This window comes from Centruroides vittatus, unplaced genomic scaffold (genome assembly GCF_030686945.1).
Source record: "Centruroides vittatus isolate TY-2023 unplaced genomic scaffold, ASM3068694v2 contig_1112, whole genome shotgun sequence".
Taxonomy (NCBI): Eukaryota; Metazoa; Arthropoda; class Arachnida; order Scorpiones; family Buthidae; genus Centruroides; species Centruroides vittatus.
The window spans coordinates 676322-697118 of NW_027120714.1; the positions used below are offsets into that span (position 1 = coordinate 676322).

At 32.9% G+C, this 20797-nt stretch overlaps 1 protein-coding gene across 1 annotated transcript; it reads left to right on the forward strand.

The window, feature by feature from the left end:
- Positions 1–1212: 1212 nt before the first annotated feature.
- On the forward strand, positions 1213–19354 carry Polr3H (RNA polymerase III subunit H). The gene is made up of 8 exons (XM_067271710.1): positions 1213–1266; positions 1339–1480; positions 4249–4345; positions 6424–6510; positions 9047–9110; positions 9949–10035; positions 18873–18972; positions 19191–19354. The coding sequence occupies exons 2-8, from the start codon at positions 1370–1372 to the stop codon at positions 19239–19241; spliced, it is 597 nt and encodes a 198-aa protein (XP_067127811.1). The 5' UTR covers positions 1213–1266; positions 1339–1369; the 3' UTR covers positions 19242–19354.
- The last annotated feature ends 1443 nt before the right edge of the window (positions 19355–20797 follow it).

Below are 20797 nucleotides of genomic sequence, written 5' to 3' on the forward strand. Positions count from 1 at the left end.
GGAATGCCGAAAAGTTTTGATAAACTAAAATTTATACACAAGTTACAATTGATCCTTAGTTAAATTTTCTATATTTAATTTTATAATGATGCAAAAAAATAAAAAAATAAATTACTCCTGATAGATGCCGCGGGACTTATTTTTTAAAACTCTTTCCGCCCTGTGGGAAACCGTAATGGACTTGCTAGGAGGGTCTCTCTTAGCAAGCCCGTTATGGGTTCGATCACGCCTACAATGGGGCGGTCAGGCGGTGAGGAACGGACCACCCCCGAAAATTTCCGGGGATTTTTCGACCCCGACTCCCCCAGATATACCCGAGACCGGCCACTCCATTCTAAACCTGGCCGAACCATAATGGGCTTGCTAACAAAATTTTTGAAGTGTAGAAATATAGAAAGCCGGATTATCGAGGTCGGTTTTCGGGGACACGGCATCGAATCCGAGCGGAAACACGGCGTATTTTTATGGACAAACTCCCCTGGATACGTCGGTCCCTTCTCTGTACCACGTGGTCGCTCCGTTGTGGGCTTGGACCTTGGGCTTGGACGACCCATGATGAGCGTGGTACAATGTTTTCACTGCCCGAAGAAGCGCCAAAAGTTTACAAAATGAAAAAAAAAAAAAAATATCGAATTTCCGTAAATTACTTCTACTCGGGAAATAACTAAAATTTAAAAAAAATTATCGTTAATAATATAAGCGATGATTTTAAAAACCATTAAAATCAATTTAAATATAAGCACGCAGCGCTTTAACAAGACGACGAGACAACGTTGCCAGATTTTATTTCTTTTATTTGAAAAAGATTTTAGAAATTTATTTGAAAGTTTATTAAAATTTAATTTACTTTTTAAATATTCGTTATATTTTTACATTAAAAACTGTTGACGATAAAAATATATATTTATAAAAAGTAGTTATATTATTGTTTAGTAGATTTTTTAAATTTTCATTGCAACAAAAATTAATATTATTTTGCTTTTGTAGCGCGCCGTTCATATTTTATTTCATTTTTCTTCCGAATTTCCATTATTTTCGTCGAAGTTATTCTAACTGATTTCTTAGCCTTAAAAAAAATAAAAAAATAAAGTATCCATTTTGAAAATAAGGAATATCGAAGCGCCATCTGCTGGAGAAAAATGAAAACCATTTTCATTCTCACCACGTGTTTTATTTAAAATTTTTTGAAATGTCTAGTAATTGTACCTTTAATATTTTTTAAAAAATACGAAATAAATGCATAAAATTAGAAATATTTCGTAAATAGTAAGAACACGAAGTAATTTAAGTTCTAAAAATAAATAAATAAATATATATATATGTTTTTTTAATTGGTAGTTAAGGAATTACGGTATAAATCGTGTTGACAATGTTTGTGTTAGCCGAAATGAAAGACACGGTGCGTATTCCCCCTTGGCTGTTTCATTTAGAGCAAAACATTGCTATCGAAAAGGAGCTAAATAGAAAATTAGCTAATAAGGTAATTTACGTTATTTTGTGCACGTGATTATTATTATTAGTATTTGTATGGGACCATCTTTTATGTACAGTAACAACGAAGTTCTTACACACGTTACTTGTATGCACTCTTCGATTCTCTGCACAAATCTTTCATTTTGATGGTTTGAATTAAAAGTCTAGCTGTTTTAAGATTTTTGCTTGGTGTAGTTGAGAAATGTATTTACAATCACTCCTGACAAAAGACTATAAGCTTAAATACAGTAATATGTCTTTTCTCTGAGATGTTATTGCTAGTATCTATCATATTGATGCCTTACCAAATAAACACGACTCTAGAATACTTTAAAACAAATAGCTTATCGGTCAATGTTACCTGTGGTAGCGAACGTGGCGGCTCGTTTCTGAAACAGTGGGAACGCACGTTCTAACCTAACCGAACCTATTCTAATAAATTACCATAATTATTGCCAACCAAATTATTAGATAGGGGTAATTTATTACAATAGGTTAGGTTAGGTTAGAATGTGCGTCCCCACTGTTTCAGAGACGAGCCACCATGTTCGCTACCATAGGTAACATTAACCAGGTTATCAAAACACTAAGGGCTTATCACGTAAATTATTCAAATATAACTTCTATTAATACGGGAATGCATTTAGGGTGCTCGGATCCCTTGTCGGGCCATCTAAAGAGTAGACTCGTGGCGATAAATGCAATACATATCTAAAATATTGTAACAAAAACTTTATAGACTGATATCAGAGTAACTTGGCTTACTGTGTATACGATTACATAAAATACTAAATTAAAACTAATTAAAATTGTACAATACAATAATAAAACTAATTGATGGTTAATTTAATATTTTATATAATTGTATACATGTGTCTGTGTTTGCTGTGTGTCTATTCTTTAAATAGGCTGATAAGGGGTCTGAGCACCCTAAATGCATTCCCTTATTAATAGAAGTTATATTTGAATAATTTATGCGATAAATCCTTCTCATTTAGCAGTGTTTTGATAAGCTATTTGTTTTAATGTGTATTTGGGTTAAAAGCATACTTAATTTAGTTTAGAATACAGTCTCCTGCATAGTGATTCTGTAGTCACTAATTTTTCTCCTTTTGTCTCTAACTTTCTATAATAATTTAGTTAATTTACCTGTATAAGCATATGTATCTCTCTTAGTTTTTGTATATAATCTCGAATGGCTCGACATAATGGTTGAAATAAAATTTCTGTTTGACGTAAGTAATACCTCTTATTTGATAAGACGTATGATTTGTGCATCTTATTTAAGAGTAGATTTTACTATGAAAGTCCATTTATTTGATGTTTATATTACAACTTATTACTGCATACTACAAATTAATCAAATTATGTTGATTGAAATCGTATCGAAATTTCATCCCAGCCTCTTTAATAAAGACAGAAAAATCTTCATTACTCGAGATGTAGAAGTGGAAAAATATATCTTAATCTTAAAAACGAATGTAGAGAATAAATTTAGCCAAGACTTGTATTTATTGGTCATAATACATTTTGTTGTTCTACTGTACTTACAGGAATTAAGATGATCTTAAACTCATTAGAGGTTTTATTCTTCTCATTTTTCTCAATGACGTATTAAAAAATCAATTATTACTTAATAATTTTTGATGTTTTTTATGACATCGAGTCTTACAGTTAAGTCATGTAAGACTCGATGTCATATGTCATGTTAAAAATACAAACTTATAGTAGTGCAATGTATTCTTGGGTATGTTGATTGCATAATGAATTTTTGCCATAAGAGTTTCAATGTTTTGCTTATGATCTTATATAGTACCCCATTCTTTATCTACAAGGTAAAAATCTTTCATGTAATCAACATATGTTGCACCACTCTGTGTATCACATACTTTTCAGACATGAAGAGTGTTTGCACACGAATGAGAATCACTTGTGTCATCTTCAAAACATAAATGGCAAACTGTTGTACATGAAAATTTGCTTTTACATAATCAAAAGTTAATAATTCTATTTAAAATTGTTTTTTTTCTGTCAGACCCTGTACAGTGAAGATTAAAGTAGAGCTAAAGAATTTTCAACCATCTGTACCTTTTCTATATTTATGTTAAGATACCTATCCCCATTGTTAAGTAGCATACATATCCCCATTGTTACCTGTATACATATCCCCATTGATACATAACAATGGGGGATATGTATACATACCTGTATACATATCCCCATTGTTAAGTAGCATATACTCGTATATGCTTAAAAGTGTTAAAAATAATTATTTTTTAATATGTATATATGAAGCTTAACACAAAAATCAACTTCAGTATTATCTTGATGTTCATTAAATGTCTTCTAATGAGAAATATAGTCCAAAAAGCAGTCAATAAACATCTATACATAAAAAACACTAATTAAAATAATTTATAACATATATTTTTTGTAATTTTTGTTTGACAGTAAACTTTTGTGCCGTATATTTATGTGAAGTGACATTTTGGCATTGATGATTTCTATAAGATTTAATATTCAATAAATAGAGAGGTTGAGGCCGAAGTTTTAAACGCAAAAACGTGTACGTCGGACGTTCGGCACTGCTTTCCTGTAAGCCTAGAAGTTTGACAATGGCGTTTGGAATGTCGAGCATGATTCCACTGACTTTCCAAACACCGTTGTCAAACTTCTAGGCTTACGGGAAAGCGGCACCGAACGTCCGACGTACACGTTTTCACATTTAAAACTTCGGCCTCGACCTTGCTAATGTTAGAAAAATTTGTGTTTTAGGTGATGATGAACGTTGGTTTATGCATTGCATTGTTCGATATTACAAAATTAGAAGAATCGTACATATTTCCCGGAGACGGAGCATCTCACACACGAGGTAATATCGTTTGTTTTTAATTTTATGATTTTAACGAACGGTTTGGTATTTTTTATCTTTAAAGTATAAATTATCCTGTATTTTCTATAACTTGATAGCAAGAAGCACTGTATTTATTCTGTGAAATAAATTTTATCTGTATGTAGTTTGTCGTTGGACTTGCAGAAAAGTGAGTAAATATAATATTCAAAGGCAGTGGGAAAATATTTGATTATTTTATGGATTTTTTAAATAAATAAACTTTCATAGCGATGAGACACAGCTTTAATAGACATTTTTTTCCTCTTTGTCTGTTAAATTGAAAGTCTGTTGTACTATAGATAATAATATGTAAGTGTATGTTACCTGTTTAGTCTAAAAACTGATAAAAAGCAGTAAAATTTTGTGCCACGTATTTATGTGAAGTGGCATTTTTGGCGTCAATGATTATACAAATCAAATATCGGTCAACTCTGAAAAACATTGAAAATGTCCTTTATCTCACAGTATCAAATTTTCAGCTAAGATTTTTAATTCTTTGTGTAAAAATAAACAACAGGTCCATCTCATTAGTACGCAAATTTGCTCTTTTTTTTAATAGACGGCAATGAATGGTCAAATATTACGTATATCAAAGAATTGGTTTGGAATAAATCATTATGATTTATTATTAGTAAGTGATTTTATTTGTATGTCATTACTTATTACAGTACACGGGGTGATTCAGAAGTTGTGGGACAAACTTTAAGGGGTGGTAGAGCACACGACAAAAACATTTTTTGTATAGGAAAGTATGGGTGCAAGTGACGCATTGAAGCACAAACACAAGAAATAGCACATGAAAGGAAACATAAATTGTTTACTTACGGCAGGGATGGGCAACCCTGCGGCTCGCATTAATACTTTTTCCGGCCCGTGTCGCATAAAATATGAATAAATATATCAGTTTCCCAGCTTAAGGAAGTTTACAGCAAAAATTCAAAAGCTAGCAGAGACTAATATTTTACCAAATATTTCCGATATATTACGTTTACATCAGTTCCAGAAGCTAAATTAAGTATACCTATGATAATTTATAATTATACATGAATAAATAATTGTGATTTACTGGCATTTTTTTTATATTTTCTCTTGTATGCGGCCCATGACAGTTCAAAAGTTTTGAAATGCGACCCTTACATAGAAAAACGTTGCCCGTCCCTGGCTTACAGCATCATTGACAAGTGTGTCTTTACAGTAATGATCAAAATTGCATCCACCAACAGCAATACACGCTTGGCAGTGTCAACGGAGTGATTGGCATAGTTTAAAAAATGCCGAGCATTTCTCGCCCACGTGAGCCGCAACGGTTATTCGAGTGACGAAGTTCTTGACAGAGTCGACCGGATTTTTGTAAATGAGGGCCTTCGGATGTCTTCGTAAGAAGTTCGATGCAGTCTATGTTTCCCTTCATGTGTTCTTTCATGTTTGTTCTTAATGATTCACGTTCACCCATACTTTCCTATACAAAATACGTTTTTGTGTGCTCTACTGTCCCTTAAAGTTTGTCCCATGAGTTCTGAATAACCTCGTATATCTATATACCAGGGGTTGCGTAAAATTTTTTCGGATAAAAAAGGGGTTGCGAATAGAAAAGTTTAACAAGCCCCAACTTAAAACAATTTATGATTTAAACTTGTGAAGAAGCTAGCATAATTACATTCACCCTGGGTGTTTTTTTGTGGGTTTAATGCCTAAATAGGAACCGGTTTCCCTGCGATATTAATGTCATACGAATTTGTTCTTAAGTTATATAATTGCTTACAAGTCGTGAATAAATTATCAGTTAGAAAATATTTGCAGAACTTTTTAATGTCGGGGAGTCTTTAAACTATCGTACACATAATTAAAGTGGAGAGGTTTACCAAAAATACGTCACTTGATGCAACGGGAAAGAAGGGGTCAAAGGTGACTCAAAAACTGTACTTGTAAATTTGGATGGTCTCTATAATTATTAATTATTTGAAAATTTATATTTGTATTTTATTTTTAATTTTTAATGTTACATATCAAGCGTTTTAAATTGCAAAGAAATTCTTTACATAAATTTTTAATTTCAGTTCATTTCAGATATATCGTTTTCCGCCCGTTTCTGGACGAAATATTAGTAGGAAAAATCAAAAACTGTAGTCAGGATGGAGTACACGGTAAACATTTAAAATATTTTCTGTATTAATGTTGTTGCCTACAGAAAACAATATATTTATTTTGTTTTGTTTTTATTTTGGAACCGAACTTATGATTTATGGTGCCTTTTCCTTCGTCGGAAACAGTTAAAAAACATTATAACTGTTTCTGATGAACACAGATCACGTTACGGCCGGACTTCTATCAAATTGTAATTTGCTTAATCAACCATAGACGGACTAATTTGAAAGATGTAACAATACCGGTAATGACCGGTATTGTTATATCTTCCAAATTAGTCTGTCTAGAAGCAAATATTGAACAGAGGTCTGATAGTATAACTGGAAACGCATCTACACTGGTATGCAGAAGTAAAGAGTTTGAGTTGGACTCTAAATTAATTCACTTCTAATGATTAAATTAGACACAAAATGGCAGCTTACCATCTATCTCTAGTACAAGTTACTTAGTATCTTAGCAACTGATTAGCCATGTCTAAATAAATAAAATATTTGATTAATTTGGTATTAATATGTATGTTGTACTAATGCCGAATTAGTATTTAGTACCACTTTCTAGAGAAAATACCGGTACAAATAAGTATCTCCTCTAAGCCTTTCGATTTCTGGTACAGTTCGAATATAATAGATACTCCACCAACCCTGATGTAATGGTTGACTTGGACAACAACAGCATCGTAAAGAAAACCTTCCAGATAGACCACATTGGGGCCTTATAAACACTTGAAATTTACAAGGCAAGCAAATCAAGGAATTGCGTAAACTACAAGGAAAGTAATGCGATATCGTACACATGGAGATACACCTGCAAACACCATACCCATCAATAATTATATTTTATTCCCTTGTGGGTTCCCACAGCATTAAAACACAGTCTTGGGATACATTCGTTCAAATCTTTATTATCAATTTATTACTGGTTCAAGCAATTTTCATTCAAAAATGTTCAAAATTCTTGACATTTCTCATTCAGAACGATTGTGAACCCGAAGCAGATTCCGGAGGAAGAATCAAAAACATCTGTTCATCTATTATATTCGAACTGTACCGGAAATCTAAAGGCTTAGAGGTGAAACTTAGTATTTAGTGTATAATATTCTTGCACTTTTGGTTTCAAAGCCCGTCGGTTTGTTTTATCAGACTGACAGAGGTGATGTAATTTAAACTTGACTATACATTGTGGATCACTAATTACATACTTCTTATGCCTTTAAAGTATTATAATTTTCTAGAAACTTAAGCTTATATTAAATATGAATTGTTTAATATTACTGATTTCACTTGGACTTCTTTAAAAGCCATAACTAAGGTTAAATGTAGATAAATTTAACTGAAAATTACATGTAGATGTAATTTTCAGTTAAGTACATGTAGATGTAGATGTAAATTATTAGCAAGGTTGAGGCCGAAGTTTTAAACGCGAAAACGTGTAAGTGGGACGTTCGGCGCCACTTTCCCATAAGCCTAGAAGTTTGACAACGGCGTTTGGAAAGTCGGTGAAATCATGCTCGACATTCCAAACGCCATTGTCAAACTTCTAGGCTTACAGGAAAGCGGTGCCGAACGTCCGACGTACGTGTTTTCGTGTTTAAAACTTTGGCTCTGACCTTGCTATTATGTGTACAAGACCTACCAAGTGCTTAGTTTTCTTCGAGTTAAAAAAATATTCCAGACGTTTGAGTTAGAGAAGTTTTACTGTAATTATGTTTATATAATCATAAAACGCATTGCTTCATTCGAATAGACACTTCCAAATACATTGGGTACATAAAATAATTACTTTAGTATACCACTGAGTTATTCAGTAGATCAATCAATTAAAATCAGAGTTACTTTTTCGAATAGAAAACTTGACAAAGATGATTGAAAAGTTAGTTTAATAAACATAGTTGTTGCTGTACAAGATTGTATGTAGTCGATTGAGTACGCTGTTTCCAATAAATCAAGTGATTTTAGCACTGTGCTTTATCCTTGGGATTTACCATCCTTAAAAATACCAAATATTTCATATAAAACCTTTTTCTTTTAACCCTCAATTACTATTATTCCCAAAATAAAACTCAAATAAAGAGGATTTGATATAAAGAATTTGGTAACTTTTTATGGGTAGTAAAACTCCGAAGATGGAACGCGGCTCCGAAAGTGCTTGGATTATGGGAATTTATGTATTTGGAAGTGTTTCTCTGAATAAAGCAATGTGTTTTATGATGTCTAATTGAGAATCATGGTGGTGCTTTTGTAATATTTATATCACATTAGGATTATAATGTTTTCAAGAAAAATAAACCATACATTTAGTTATCAATCAGTTGTAGTAGATGGTTGTGTGTTAATTTAAATTCTTAAACATCTAAAAAAGTATGCAATTCAGAATGGTTGGGTGGAATTACTTGCTAGCACTCATTTATTCTTGCAAGAATTAAAATGTGTACTTTTGCACTGCGGGTGCCTACTTTAATCGTAAATAAAGATTTTATGTTTTATTCTATAGATTAAATATTATAAAAATTATTAATATAGTAAATTTTATTTTTAGTTTCGCTTGGATTTTTCGATGATATCTTAATTCCTGCAGACTCGCTGCAGCATCCTTCCCAATTGTATCCTTATTTTTATGTTTTTGTTGATTTAAAATTTTGATTATATTTGTATTTTAATTATAATATATATATAAAGTTGATTCTCTATAAAGGCCATTTCCTACTTGTGCAGAATTATGGCAGAAAATAGAGTGGTTTTCGTGTCGTTCCACGACGGAAAAATGCTGCCGCTTCGAGTCGACTCTGTCTCGACTTTTCTGTTGTTCCGGGTTGCTAATTTTCATGCGTTAATGCGGCTGTTAACATAACACGATAAACAGAAAGTTCTTTCCGAATGTCGTAATACATTTTGACAGTCAAAATGGTGTACTAAAAGTCTTTCAATGCAGTTTTAAATCAACCCCTTGAAATTTCAACAGAAGTCAAACTTATTTCTTGTCAGAAATGAAATAAGTTTGCTGAAGTCCTAGATTTTGGGTTGTCAAAACATTCTCAAAGTATTTTAGTGAGATACAGTGTTAACAAAGTTATAAATTATATATATATATACAAAGTTGCATAGGAAACCTATAAGTAGTCCATTCAGTACTAGTTGACCGTACACTATTGCATACGACTTTCAGGTTTCCCATGCAGTATTGTATACATAACTTTTATGCTATAAATTATGCTAACAAGTAATTTCTTTTACTTGTTAGCATAATTTATAGTAATAGTTATTTGAAATGTTACAAAATGAAGTTATACCGAAATATAAATAAATTTTATTGTAAGATTTTGATTGCAGAAAGGAATCGCGAGTTATATTTTCGAGAATTCGTGGACTGTTCAACGGTATCGTTTATTTAATTTAAAGTTAAATCTAATAGACATTAAATACTTCTTAATAATAGAATAGCGATGAGGTAGAACAAGTCTGGTTCTGGGAATACGAAAGTGAAGACAATAAACACAAATTATTCATGGATCCGGGCGAACAAATCAGGTATTTATATATATATAGTTAATAAGTTTTACTTTAACGACTGTATTCGAAACCGAGGATTAAGAGTTAGAAGTTAACTGATTACCTTACTTTTAGCGCACAAATGCTTATTGGTTTTAACTCTAACCATTGATCCTTGGTTTCGAATACAAACGTGCGTTTTATTCTATTAAATTTTCTTAAGTTTTTATTTGATTTCTAACAATAAAATTAATAAAATGTCAAACAGTTTGTTAATATGTAGTGTTTATTTTATCATAATAGGAAAACAATAACTTACGCTTCAGATTCACTAGAAGGTTTTATTGACGCAATGATCACGGAATATATCGTCGGGCAAATTGGCTACAACTTGCATTATACTATTTTATTAAATTATTTTCAAATATTATTTACGCTTTTGTAAAATATGGATTATCGTGTTTCGATTGGCTGATGAAAAAATTAAGTTGTTACGTATACAGACGTATGCCCCATTTAACTAACTAAAACACAGTAAAAACTCTGTATACATGTAATAAATTATCATATTAGGATGCAAAATGTTTCAAATATCACATCTCAGTCACAAAAACATTAATATGGATGTTAGAAAGCATTTGTTTTGTATGTGGCAGTACAAAACAAATGGTATATGGGGTGGGACAATTTTGGACATCCGATCACACTTGGTAGAAGAAGAATGAAAAGATAAATACTTTAAATAAAGTAAAAATTTTAAATCTAGTACAATAGTAAAAACAAAAAGACTAAGACATAGAAAGTTAATACATACAAATGAAAAGAAATAATGAAAAAATTGTCTAATTTATAAAAAAAAAAAAAAATGAGCACTAGTCTCAATGCAAGCTACAACCTACTGATGAAGTAGAAAAATACAAATAGTAAAATGAATTACATACAATAATTATCTCAAACTACCAATTGGTGGAGGTATACGGAGCTTATCGAATTGTATTGGAGCGTTAGAAAATCAAGATCACGTCGATAAAAGACTAATTTTATTTGCGGTAAGACCTCTTCAGCCACTATTACATAAATATCGATGCCTACGACAATTGCAAAAACTTAGGGGCTGTCCATAAATGACGTCCACATCAGAAGGGAGAGAGGGGGTTAAGACAAGTTGGACAAAGTCAGGCAAGGGGTTGAACTTCAGTGGACATCTGTTTATTTTGTGAAATTTTATACAGTTTACGCATTTTATTATATTTATTTCAAATTTCTTGTATGTTTCGTTTCTACTCATGGTATCCTTATTTTATAAAGCGACAAAGGATTTAAGGGGGATCGAGTTTTGTTGGATCTCCGAAGAAGGTGGGTTACGGAAACACGGACAAACTGGGACAAAGGGAAGGAGATGTGGTGATGTGAAAATTTCAAGAAAAATGCAGATAATTTATGGACAGCCCCTTATATTTGACATTCAACTTTTGTAATTTTTAATGTATTAAGTTAAACTTGAATGTTAAATATAAGTTTTTGCAATTGTCGTAGGTATCGGTATTTATATTACAGTGACCGAAGAGGGTCTTAGTGAAGACCGAAATGCATCCCGCAGGGTAAAATTAGTCTGTTATCGACATGACTTCAATTTTCTAACACTCCAATAAAGTTTGATAAGCCTTGTATACCTCCACCGATTGGTAGTTTGAGATAATTACTGTATGTAATTCAATAGAGCATGAAGCTTATAACTATATCCTAGTAAAATTAATATTAAATGAAATACACTATTCACGTGAAATTTATTTATTACAGTTTTTTCTTTTAAAGACGACGCATATTTCATTTTGTTTTATACAGTTTATTCTTATTAATGTTGCTTAATCCCCGGCCCGCTTATTCATCACAAGTCAAAAAATCCATTTTGGATTGAATGTCGACACTGTTTCTAATGTATAAAATGCTTCACCGTGCACAGACCAAAATTGTTTTAAAATGCTTGCTTACGATTTTTGTACGATTTGTAGATTCCCAGAGATGCTACTGTATTGTTTACGAGCAGTTAAGGTGGCAGTTTACGGTTCTTAGGTACTGAGGATCAAATCTGGACGGCTAAAAAAAACTTTGGGAATTTTTCAGGAGACAGTCCCTCCGTGTATGTCGGGCCCATTCACCAACATCCGGTCACCCCACACCGGGCCAAACTTGTAACGGACTCGTTAAAATGGCTCTCTTAATGCCCACAAAGTGAAAAGATTATGAAAAAAAGTATATTTTTAACATTTATCTACAAAAGAAGTTCAGCATTTTATAAATTAATGTGAACTTATAAACAAAAAATTGCGATTAGTTTACAACGCATTATTGGCTTTGATCTGCCGATTAAAAGCATTTTTAGCTTCCCTTGATCGTTGCCAATGTTGCTTATTCCAAAGCAAACGGTCTTTTTATTTAAAACAAATGTCAATGCAAAATCATGGCATTTGTGTATGCGATTGTCAGGTAACAAGAAAAGAGAATTTTACTTATAACTATTGGGTTGTTTGGAAAGTTCGTAGCGATTTTTGATAGCCGACAGTTGAGACACCGATTGACGCAAAAATGATTAAAATTGTACAAACCAATGAATATTACGATAAATGACCTTGAGACGCGTCCGTTACAAAAAAACCGTTAAGATTATTCAAATAGCGTTTAATTTGGCTTATTGCAAAAATGGATGTGAACAACGTGCATTATCGACACTTGTTTCTTTTCTTTTTTCGTAAACGCAAAAATGCTGTACAAACAGCAAAAAAGATATGTGATGTTTATGGTGGGAGTGCTGTATCAGAATCAACTGTTCGAAAGTGGTTTGCAAAATTTAAAACGGGTAATTTCAGCCTTGAAGATGCTCCTCGCTCAGGAAGACCTCCTGTTATTGAAGAGGACCAAATCAAAGCATTATTGGATGAAAACCCTCATTACACAACTCGAGAGATTGCAGACATAGTAAAGTCATCAAACAGTACTGTATTTCAACATCTAAAGAAGCTCGGATACGTGAATCGTTATGACATTTGGATACCTCACGACTTAACGGAAAAAAACTTACTGGATCACATCTCCATTTGTGATTCTCTTGAAAGACGAAATGAAAATGACCCTTTTCTGAAGCGTTTAGTGACAGGTGATGAAAAGTGGATCATTTATAACAACATCAGCCGAAAACGATCGTGGGGTAAGAAAAATGAATCACCATTAAAAACTCCAAAGGCCGGTCTTCATCCAAAGAAGGTCATGCTCACTGTCTGGTGGGATTGGAAAGGAATCCTGTACTATGAGCTGCTTCCACAGAATCAAACAATTGATTCTGATAAGTATTGTTCCCAATTGGATAAGCTGAACATGGCAATTAAAAAAAAACGTCCGGAACTGGCCAATAGAAAAGGCATTGTGTTTCACCAAGATAATGCCAGACCTCACACGTCTTTACGAACACGCCAAAAATTATTGGAACTAGGCTGGGATGTTTTACCCCACCCCCCTTACTCACCCGATCTTGCCCCGTCGGACTACCATTTGTTCCGTTCTCTACAAAATTCCCTTCATGATAAAAACTTTGATACTTTGGAAGCTTGCAAAAACCACGTGGATCAGTTTTTCGCGGAAAAAACTGGAAAGTTCTACGAAGAGGGTATCATGAAGCTGCCCCGTAGATAGCAACACGTCATTAAAAACAATGGCGCATACATAATGGAATAAAAGTATATTTTTAGTATTAAAACAATTTCTTTTATTTCTCTTAAAAATCGCTACGAACTTTCCAAACAACCCAATATATTTAGTACACTACTTAATTTTTGATTTTCATATTAGAAGTTCAGCTGTTGATTCCTGTCTTAATTATTACTTGGAATAATTAAAAAAAAACTTTAAGTGATAATTTCATCTCACAAACTAACAAATTTGTAATTGAATTGAAGGTTTTAATATAATTATAAGTTTAATAATTAAGACAAGTCGGACACGGGGAGGGGATGGGTCGAGCTTTGGTAGACATCTATTTATTTCATTAAATTTTATACATTTTATTACATTTATTTCAAAATTTCTTATATGTTTCATTTCTACTTATGATATTTATCATTCGTAAAGTAATAAAGGTTTTAAAGGGGATGAGGTTTTGTTGAACATCCAAAGAGAAAAGGGTTATGGAAACTTTGACAAACTGGGACACGAGAGGAAAGAAGAGTAGAAATTTCAAAAAATGGCAGACGTAATTTATGGACAGCCTTAAAGAGTCAATTATCTGTGAAACAATGGAATCATTAGTGCCTTCTCTTGCCTGGATACGTGCAATGATACAGTCAGTAATGGAGTTTTACTGGCACTGTATGCTAGCCTGTGAAGATTTGCCCACAGATATTATAACCGCCACTCCAGATACTTCATGCTCATGGATAACCAAAGTTGGCAACCCATCTGGTTCCATAAATGCTCGATGGATGATAAATCCGGAGAATGGACAGGACTAGGAAATATGGCAACGTAACACAGACATTCCCGGAATCCCTGGCTGTTAATGGTTGTTATCTTGACAGAAAATGAGTGTTTGCAGTCATGTCACGAAAGGCAACATATGAGGATGCAGTATTTCCCGAATGCACAACTGTGTTATCAATGTCTCTTGTACAACTGCTAAGAGTGATTTCCATACAAGATGATTTCCAGATCAGCATGCCATCAGTGGAAACAGTGTACCATTCAGCAGTTAAGACAGGATTTAAGTGCTCATCAGTGGTCCTCTACCCTCTAATATGGTGGTGACCATTATTAAACAGAACAGGATTTGTAGCTAATGCCCATACATACATTCCCTGATTTTAGAAGTCCATGTTTGTCTATCACGACACTACTGCAAATGAAGCTAACGGTAGGATATATAATTGTTGCTATGCATTCAAATTTGTCTCTGCTGGTCACCTACTAATGATATGAGAAGAGAGAGAATTTTATAGCAAGCCTTCTCACTTGTCTCTGGAATCTGGACAAAGATGTCATTTCAGCTGTTTGTTCTTGTGTCATAATCAGTCATTTCTCCTGGTGATCTGTCTGGGGCATCCAGAGCTTGCCTGCCATGTATGTTTGTTCTGACGTATCCGCAGCTCCAACACCTGTTCACAGTCAGGCCAGAATGCCATATGGTAGGCAATTCGGTAAAACAGCCATCTTCAGTCAGATGAAGTGGCATTTCTCAAACTCCATCAGCTGTGCATAATGTTCTTAAACGGGCATACCTGGCATTTAAAGAATTCCAAATAACAGGCACACTGAAGATTCTGGCTCACAGTGAACTTCTGCAAGCTTTTTTATAGGATACTGGTAGCAATTTTAAGGCATTCTAGTGGCATTATCCAGCATACAGTTGAATCACAACCATTAATCGTTATATAGCTGTCCGAGAATAATAGGACAATTCTATCTGGGTGCGAACTTTTTGTCAATGAATATGCTTAGTCAATGAATAAAAGAATGGTTTAATTATTAAAAATTAATGAAATTGCTTCATTCATCTGAAATGTAAGACAGAACCAATGCATAACCCAATACAATGACTTTATTAAGATTTTATAATAATAATATGCATTTTGAGTGTCTGTAGCAGTCCTCTTCAGTCATTAATCTCTATAAATGAATACATTTATACTATTATGGCTGTTTATTATATTTTTTTAATCTCAAGAAGGGAATTAGATAGATGAAAATTGAGAATAGATACAGAAAACTTAGGGGCCAGAGGCCCAATTAACTATATACGAAATTCCAGTCTGGACCGGAAGTCACATGATATCAGTTCAAAATTTTCTTGACAATGACTGGCATGACTCAATTGTTATCAGGAGAAGTGTGATGTACAGGGGAAGACACTACTAAAATTCTGATAGATACATAAAGCTAGTGGTTGGATACCCTGATTAACTATACACGAACTAACAGTCTGAAGCAGAAGTCACGTGATTTTTTTAATTAAAAAATAATTAAAAATTGCACTCCAGCATTGTGATAATGTCACAATAAATAATTGCTTGTTATTATTATTATTATTATTATTATTTTTTTTTTTTCAATTTTAACAAGAAATTTCGACATTAATATTGTTTTACATTTCTACGTTTTATTACTTATTTAACAATTAAATTCTTTGCATCGTGTCTCGGTGCCCACTAAATGTTACGGACTCCGACTTTAGCTGTATTAGTCTTTATATAGATCTACTACCAAGTAAATATGAAAATTTCATAAGTATATAATTTTTTAAATCAAATAAGCAATTATTTATTGTGACGTGGTCACAATGCCAGGCTGCAATTTTTAATCATATTTTTAATTTTTGAATTTAAAATATACGTGCTTCATCTCAAATTAGTAGTAATGTCTTGCCCCTGTACATTATACTTTTCCTGTTAGCAGTGGAGTCGTGCCTGTCATCTATTAACTGCTTTCGGGGGAAGACTTTTGAATTGAAATAACACGACTTCCAGTTTGTATATACTTAATCGGGACCTCCCGCCCCGAAGGTTTCCATATCCGGTCTTGGATTTTGTGTATCTAACGCCATTCTCGAGATTAAGGAAAGACGGTCGACGAACGACAGCGAGAATTTATACATCTATAATTTTTTCAAATCGCGGCGCAAATATACATTAATTCAGAACAGAACTAGCAGATATTTGTGTTAATTAATATTAAGTATTGTGTGTATGATAATCGTATTTTTTGACAGCTTTTAAGCTTTTTAAACGGCTTTTTCTCTTATCTCATCCTTTGAATTTTGTATTCCTATTTTGCCAACCTTTGAACTAGGTTTTTTTATATCAGTATAATATAATAATAATGCTGTATATCAGTTTAGAGTAAGAAGAGATTTTTATAGTTTTAACAGACTATAAAAATATCTTCTTACTCTGAAGATCGTATCTTTAATCTGGAATTTTCATAATTTTCCAAAAGTGCTCGGGGTCTTATTTGGGTATATTAGGTCTTGTTTGTTACTAATCTAGCCAATCCCATTAGCTGCTTTTATAGTGTATAATTTGCTGGTGCCTTGTGTCGACAAATTGATCGGTCGACTATTTATACCGGGCGATCGTGATTAACATAAATCCCGTTTGATACCATCCGGAGAGATACGTAACAGTCGAAACTCGATCAACTTTTGTATGGTGACATTTCTAGAAATACAGAGAGATTTTCTCAGGGAAAAATTTAGTTTAGGAACTTGTCAGTTATGAAATTAATGGAACTGTAAGTGACAAAAAGATATATAGCAAATGTGCTATGGTCAAGTTCTGGGTATAAAACTGTCTACAGCATGTGAAATACCATTTGTATCACAGCAGATGAGCAGTGCCTAAATGTGTCTTTCTCGAGAAACCGTTAAATGAAAATAATGCCGATGCCACGAGTGGGTTTCAAGAGTTACGACACCCTACAAAGTTGCACCAGGGCTTTTTGCCATTTTCAGAACTACAAACTGTAATGTGTGGTTTGGAGTTTTTTCTTCTCAGAAATCTTGTATACGTAGCCGATCAGTTGTCCGACATTTTGCCGAACTGTTTATCATTTAGTTTTATTTAGATCTTTTATCCAGAAAAAAATCATTAACCAATGCTGGACAATATAATATCAACTGCCACATACCACATGACTGGCATTTATGCAATTATTATAGATCTAGCAAAACCATGTATTGGAACATTTGTCAGTACTGCATTTAACACCATCGCAATGACTCCCCATTCTGGAATTTCGTGACATCAGATAAAATTAAAATACTTAAACACAAAGAGAAAGAAAATTATTAACGCTGTCTATTGGTAACGCAATAATTTTCTTAAACTTTTAGGCATCACAAGAAACAATTTTGAGCATACATTAACACTGTACCACTTATATAACTGAATGCAACAATGTCGAAATAAACTCACCAAAAATGAAAGATTTGGTGAGCTTTATAGATTTCTACTCTTTCCGGATGTTTAAGATGGGCCCGGTCTATAACGGGACGTAAAATGCAGGCCTCGTCAAGAGAGACTAGGCTCATCTTAAATGTCTGGAAAGGCTAGAAATCTACAAAGCTTCTGCAAAGGACACTGAAGGACTTGAATTTGATTTATGAATTTGAAGGACTTATCATGTGATAAGCAGGTATGATAGGTCCTTCAAATAGACAGATAGATAATAAAGGGTAATAATAGGCCCAAAATGTACGTATCGGTTTAATAAAATCTCAGTGAACTTTCCGATTGAAAATTGTGGTACGACAAGTCCAAATTCATAGCAAATTTAAAAGTAGCTATTAAGAATTATTAATTTAAAACAAATAGGACAAAAGCAAATAATTACGATAAAATGCAAGTTAAAGTTGACAGTAGATTCCTCCGGCAGTAGAATAGAAAAATCGGATCAGCCCACGCTACTACAAGCATTGACGTAGAAAATTTGGTTGAGTTTAGACTGTTGTACCTTCAGACAGTGTCGAAGACAGGTATTTTAACTTTGATCTCTCTTTAATTGATCGACAAATATTTCCGTCATATAATTCACGTACAGAGTTACGTCATTAACTACTTACGAAAGTTTTTATTAAATTATAGCAAGCCTCCCACATTTCGATGATAATTCATTCCGTAGATGATGTCGTATCATTTAAATATTGTAATTCAAAACCAATAATACACTGTTCCTTGAGAAAGTAGAAATGTTTGCTGTAGAATTAATCTGTTGTCCTCTCTAAAAGGTGATTTCTACATTTGAAATAATAGTTTGATATAGAATGCTAAATAAACAAATAAATACTAAAATGCGATAAAAACCTAAAAGTAAACAAGATTAAATTTTTTAAACAGGTTTCGCGTAGTGGACGAGACGTTCGTCGACACCTCTCCCAGTGGACCGGACATGAACGAAGTCGAAGAAAAGGAGAAAAGAATACCGTATTCTTTAACTGTAAGTATTGTCTTTTAGTTGTCGTTTAGAAAAATTACTTAATTATTCATTTAAATTAGTGGGTTTTTTCTTTTACGCAAATTGTAAACTGATGTAAAGTGAATTGCAAATTGCATTATCACATAGCATTGTTGCCCTCTAATATACTAAAAGAGAATCTGTAATTAAAGATAGCTAAAAACAATTACTTTAATTATTTGTAATTGTTATTTTTTTAGGGAACCATTGCTGAGTCGGGATTAGGATTATTAGCTTGGTGGACTAATTAACATATTCACTTCTATTGTGATATGTATGTATGTATATATATATGTATATGTTAAATTTTTATTTAAATGGAAGTTAATCTTACAATAAAAAAGGAATTTTTTAAATTATAAAATTACGATATTACTTTCACTAATAATCAGAAGAAAACTGTATACCATATATAAAATACTTAGCTTTAAATTGTGTGAATGTTTTCCTGTCGTAAAAAGAACGGAGGCATCGGACATTGACGAATCGTCACAAAAGCTTTGTTATGAATAATCTATATTGAAAATAAGGGATTGAAGCTTTCGGAGAAGACGAAGCCCTTCTATTAATATCGCAATAATATAATATTGCGAGAATGCGAGTCAACATAATATTAAATTAGGAAATTTTTTATGATCGTAAATAGAATTAGCTCAGATTAATACACAGATCGATCGGAAAGTAAACGTTGGTAGCGAATATTGCAAAGAGAAGTATGCATTATACCGAAATGACATTTTTATACTGAAAATTATACCTAAGCTAGTCAAAGGACTTCCGTCGCAGTTCTGGAAGATGTGCAATGACAACTGTCAAAAATGATAAAGCACCCTTTTGGAGGAAATCCACAGTCTTACTCGATTTCTTTGGGGCTTGATCATCGACAGATGTCCGTTGGCGATCGATCGAGGTATGTAAAGCGATTTTTACGAATAACGTCACAAAATTGGTGCGAGAGACGTGTGGCAGGGAGAACATCTTGTAGTAAGATTAATAATCAGAAACTAATTAAATAATAACGTAAATTCTGGAAGATGAGAATGACCAAGAGTTTGATTTTAACCTGCTCTGGGTAATAATTATACTAGAACACCTACAAATATGTTTTGATTTAACATTTAAACACCATTCTTCCTGTTTAAATAAGACGTTCAAATGGAAAGAATAGTGAAACTTAAATTAGTAAAATCTAATATTTTCAATGTTACGTATACATGTCGGAGTTCCACGAATACAGCCGTATTTTTCGCAATTGCCTGTTACAAAACTCCATCCTAGCATCCATTAAAAATAACAAAGCATTATCTAATGGTTTTATTATACCATCTGCAACCATTGCTATCTTATAAGGTATAGATTTCTCAATTTTTACCATTATTTTTTGTGTACGTTCTAGAATTTTGTAATTGAAATTGCTGAAATTTTTCAACTAGAATTTCACCTTTTTCTACAGAGTATAAAGCCAAAATTTCAATTGCTGTAAAAGCTTTTCGCTCCTAATTGCACGATCTCCAAAAATTAGTTTGGGTTCAAAGGTGAAACAATGCTTGCATTTATATCCATTGCAATTTTATAAGGAATGAAAATACATATTAGATTAAAAATTTTATGTATTTTTATTTGTTATATTCTTATTTACCAATATCTGGTGCGGCTTAGCCAAATTTCATGTGTCGAAAGGTAAACTATCTTAAGTTTGTTCACAATTCTGAAAATGTCGGAAACCTTAACAATTGGAGAAACCGATAATACGGTAGTCAGAGTATATTTCTTTATCGTGCTTTCGATTCTACATTTGCAATTTCTA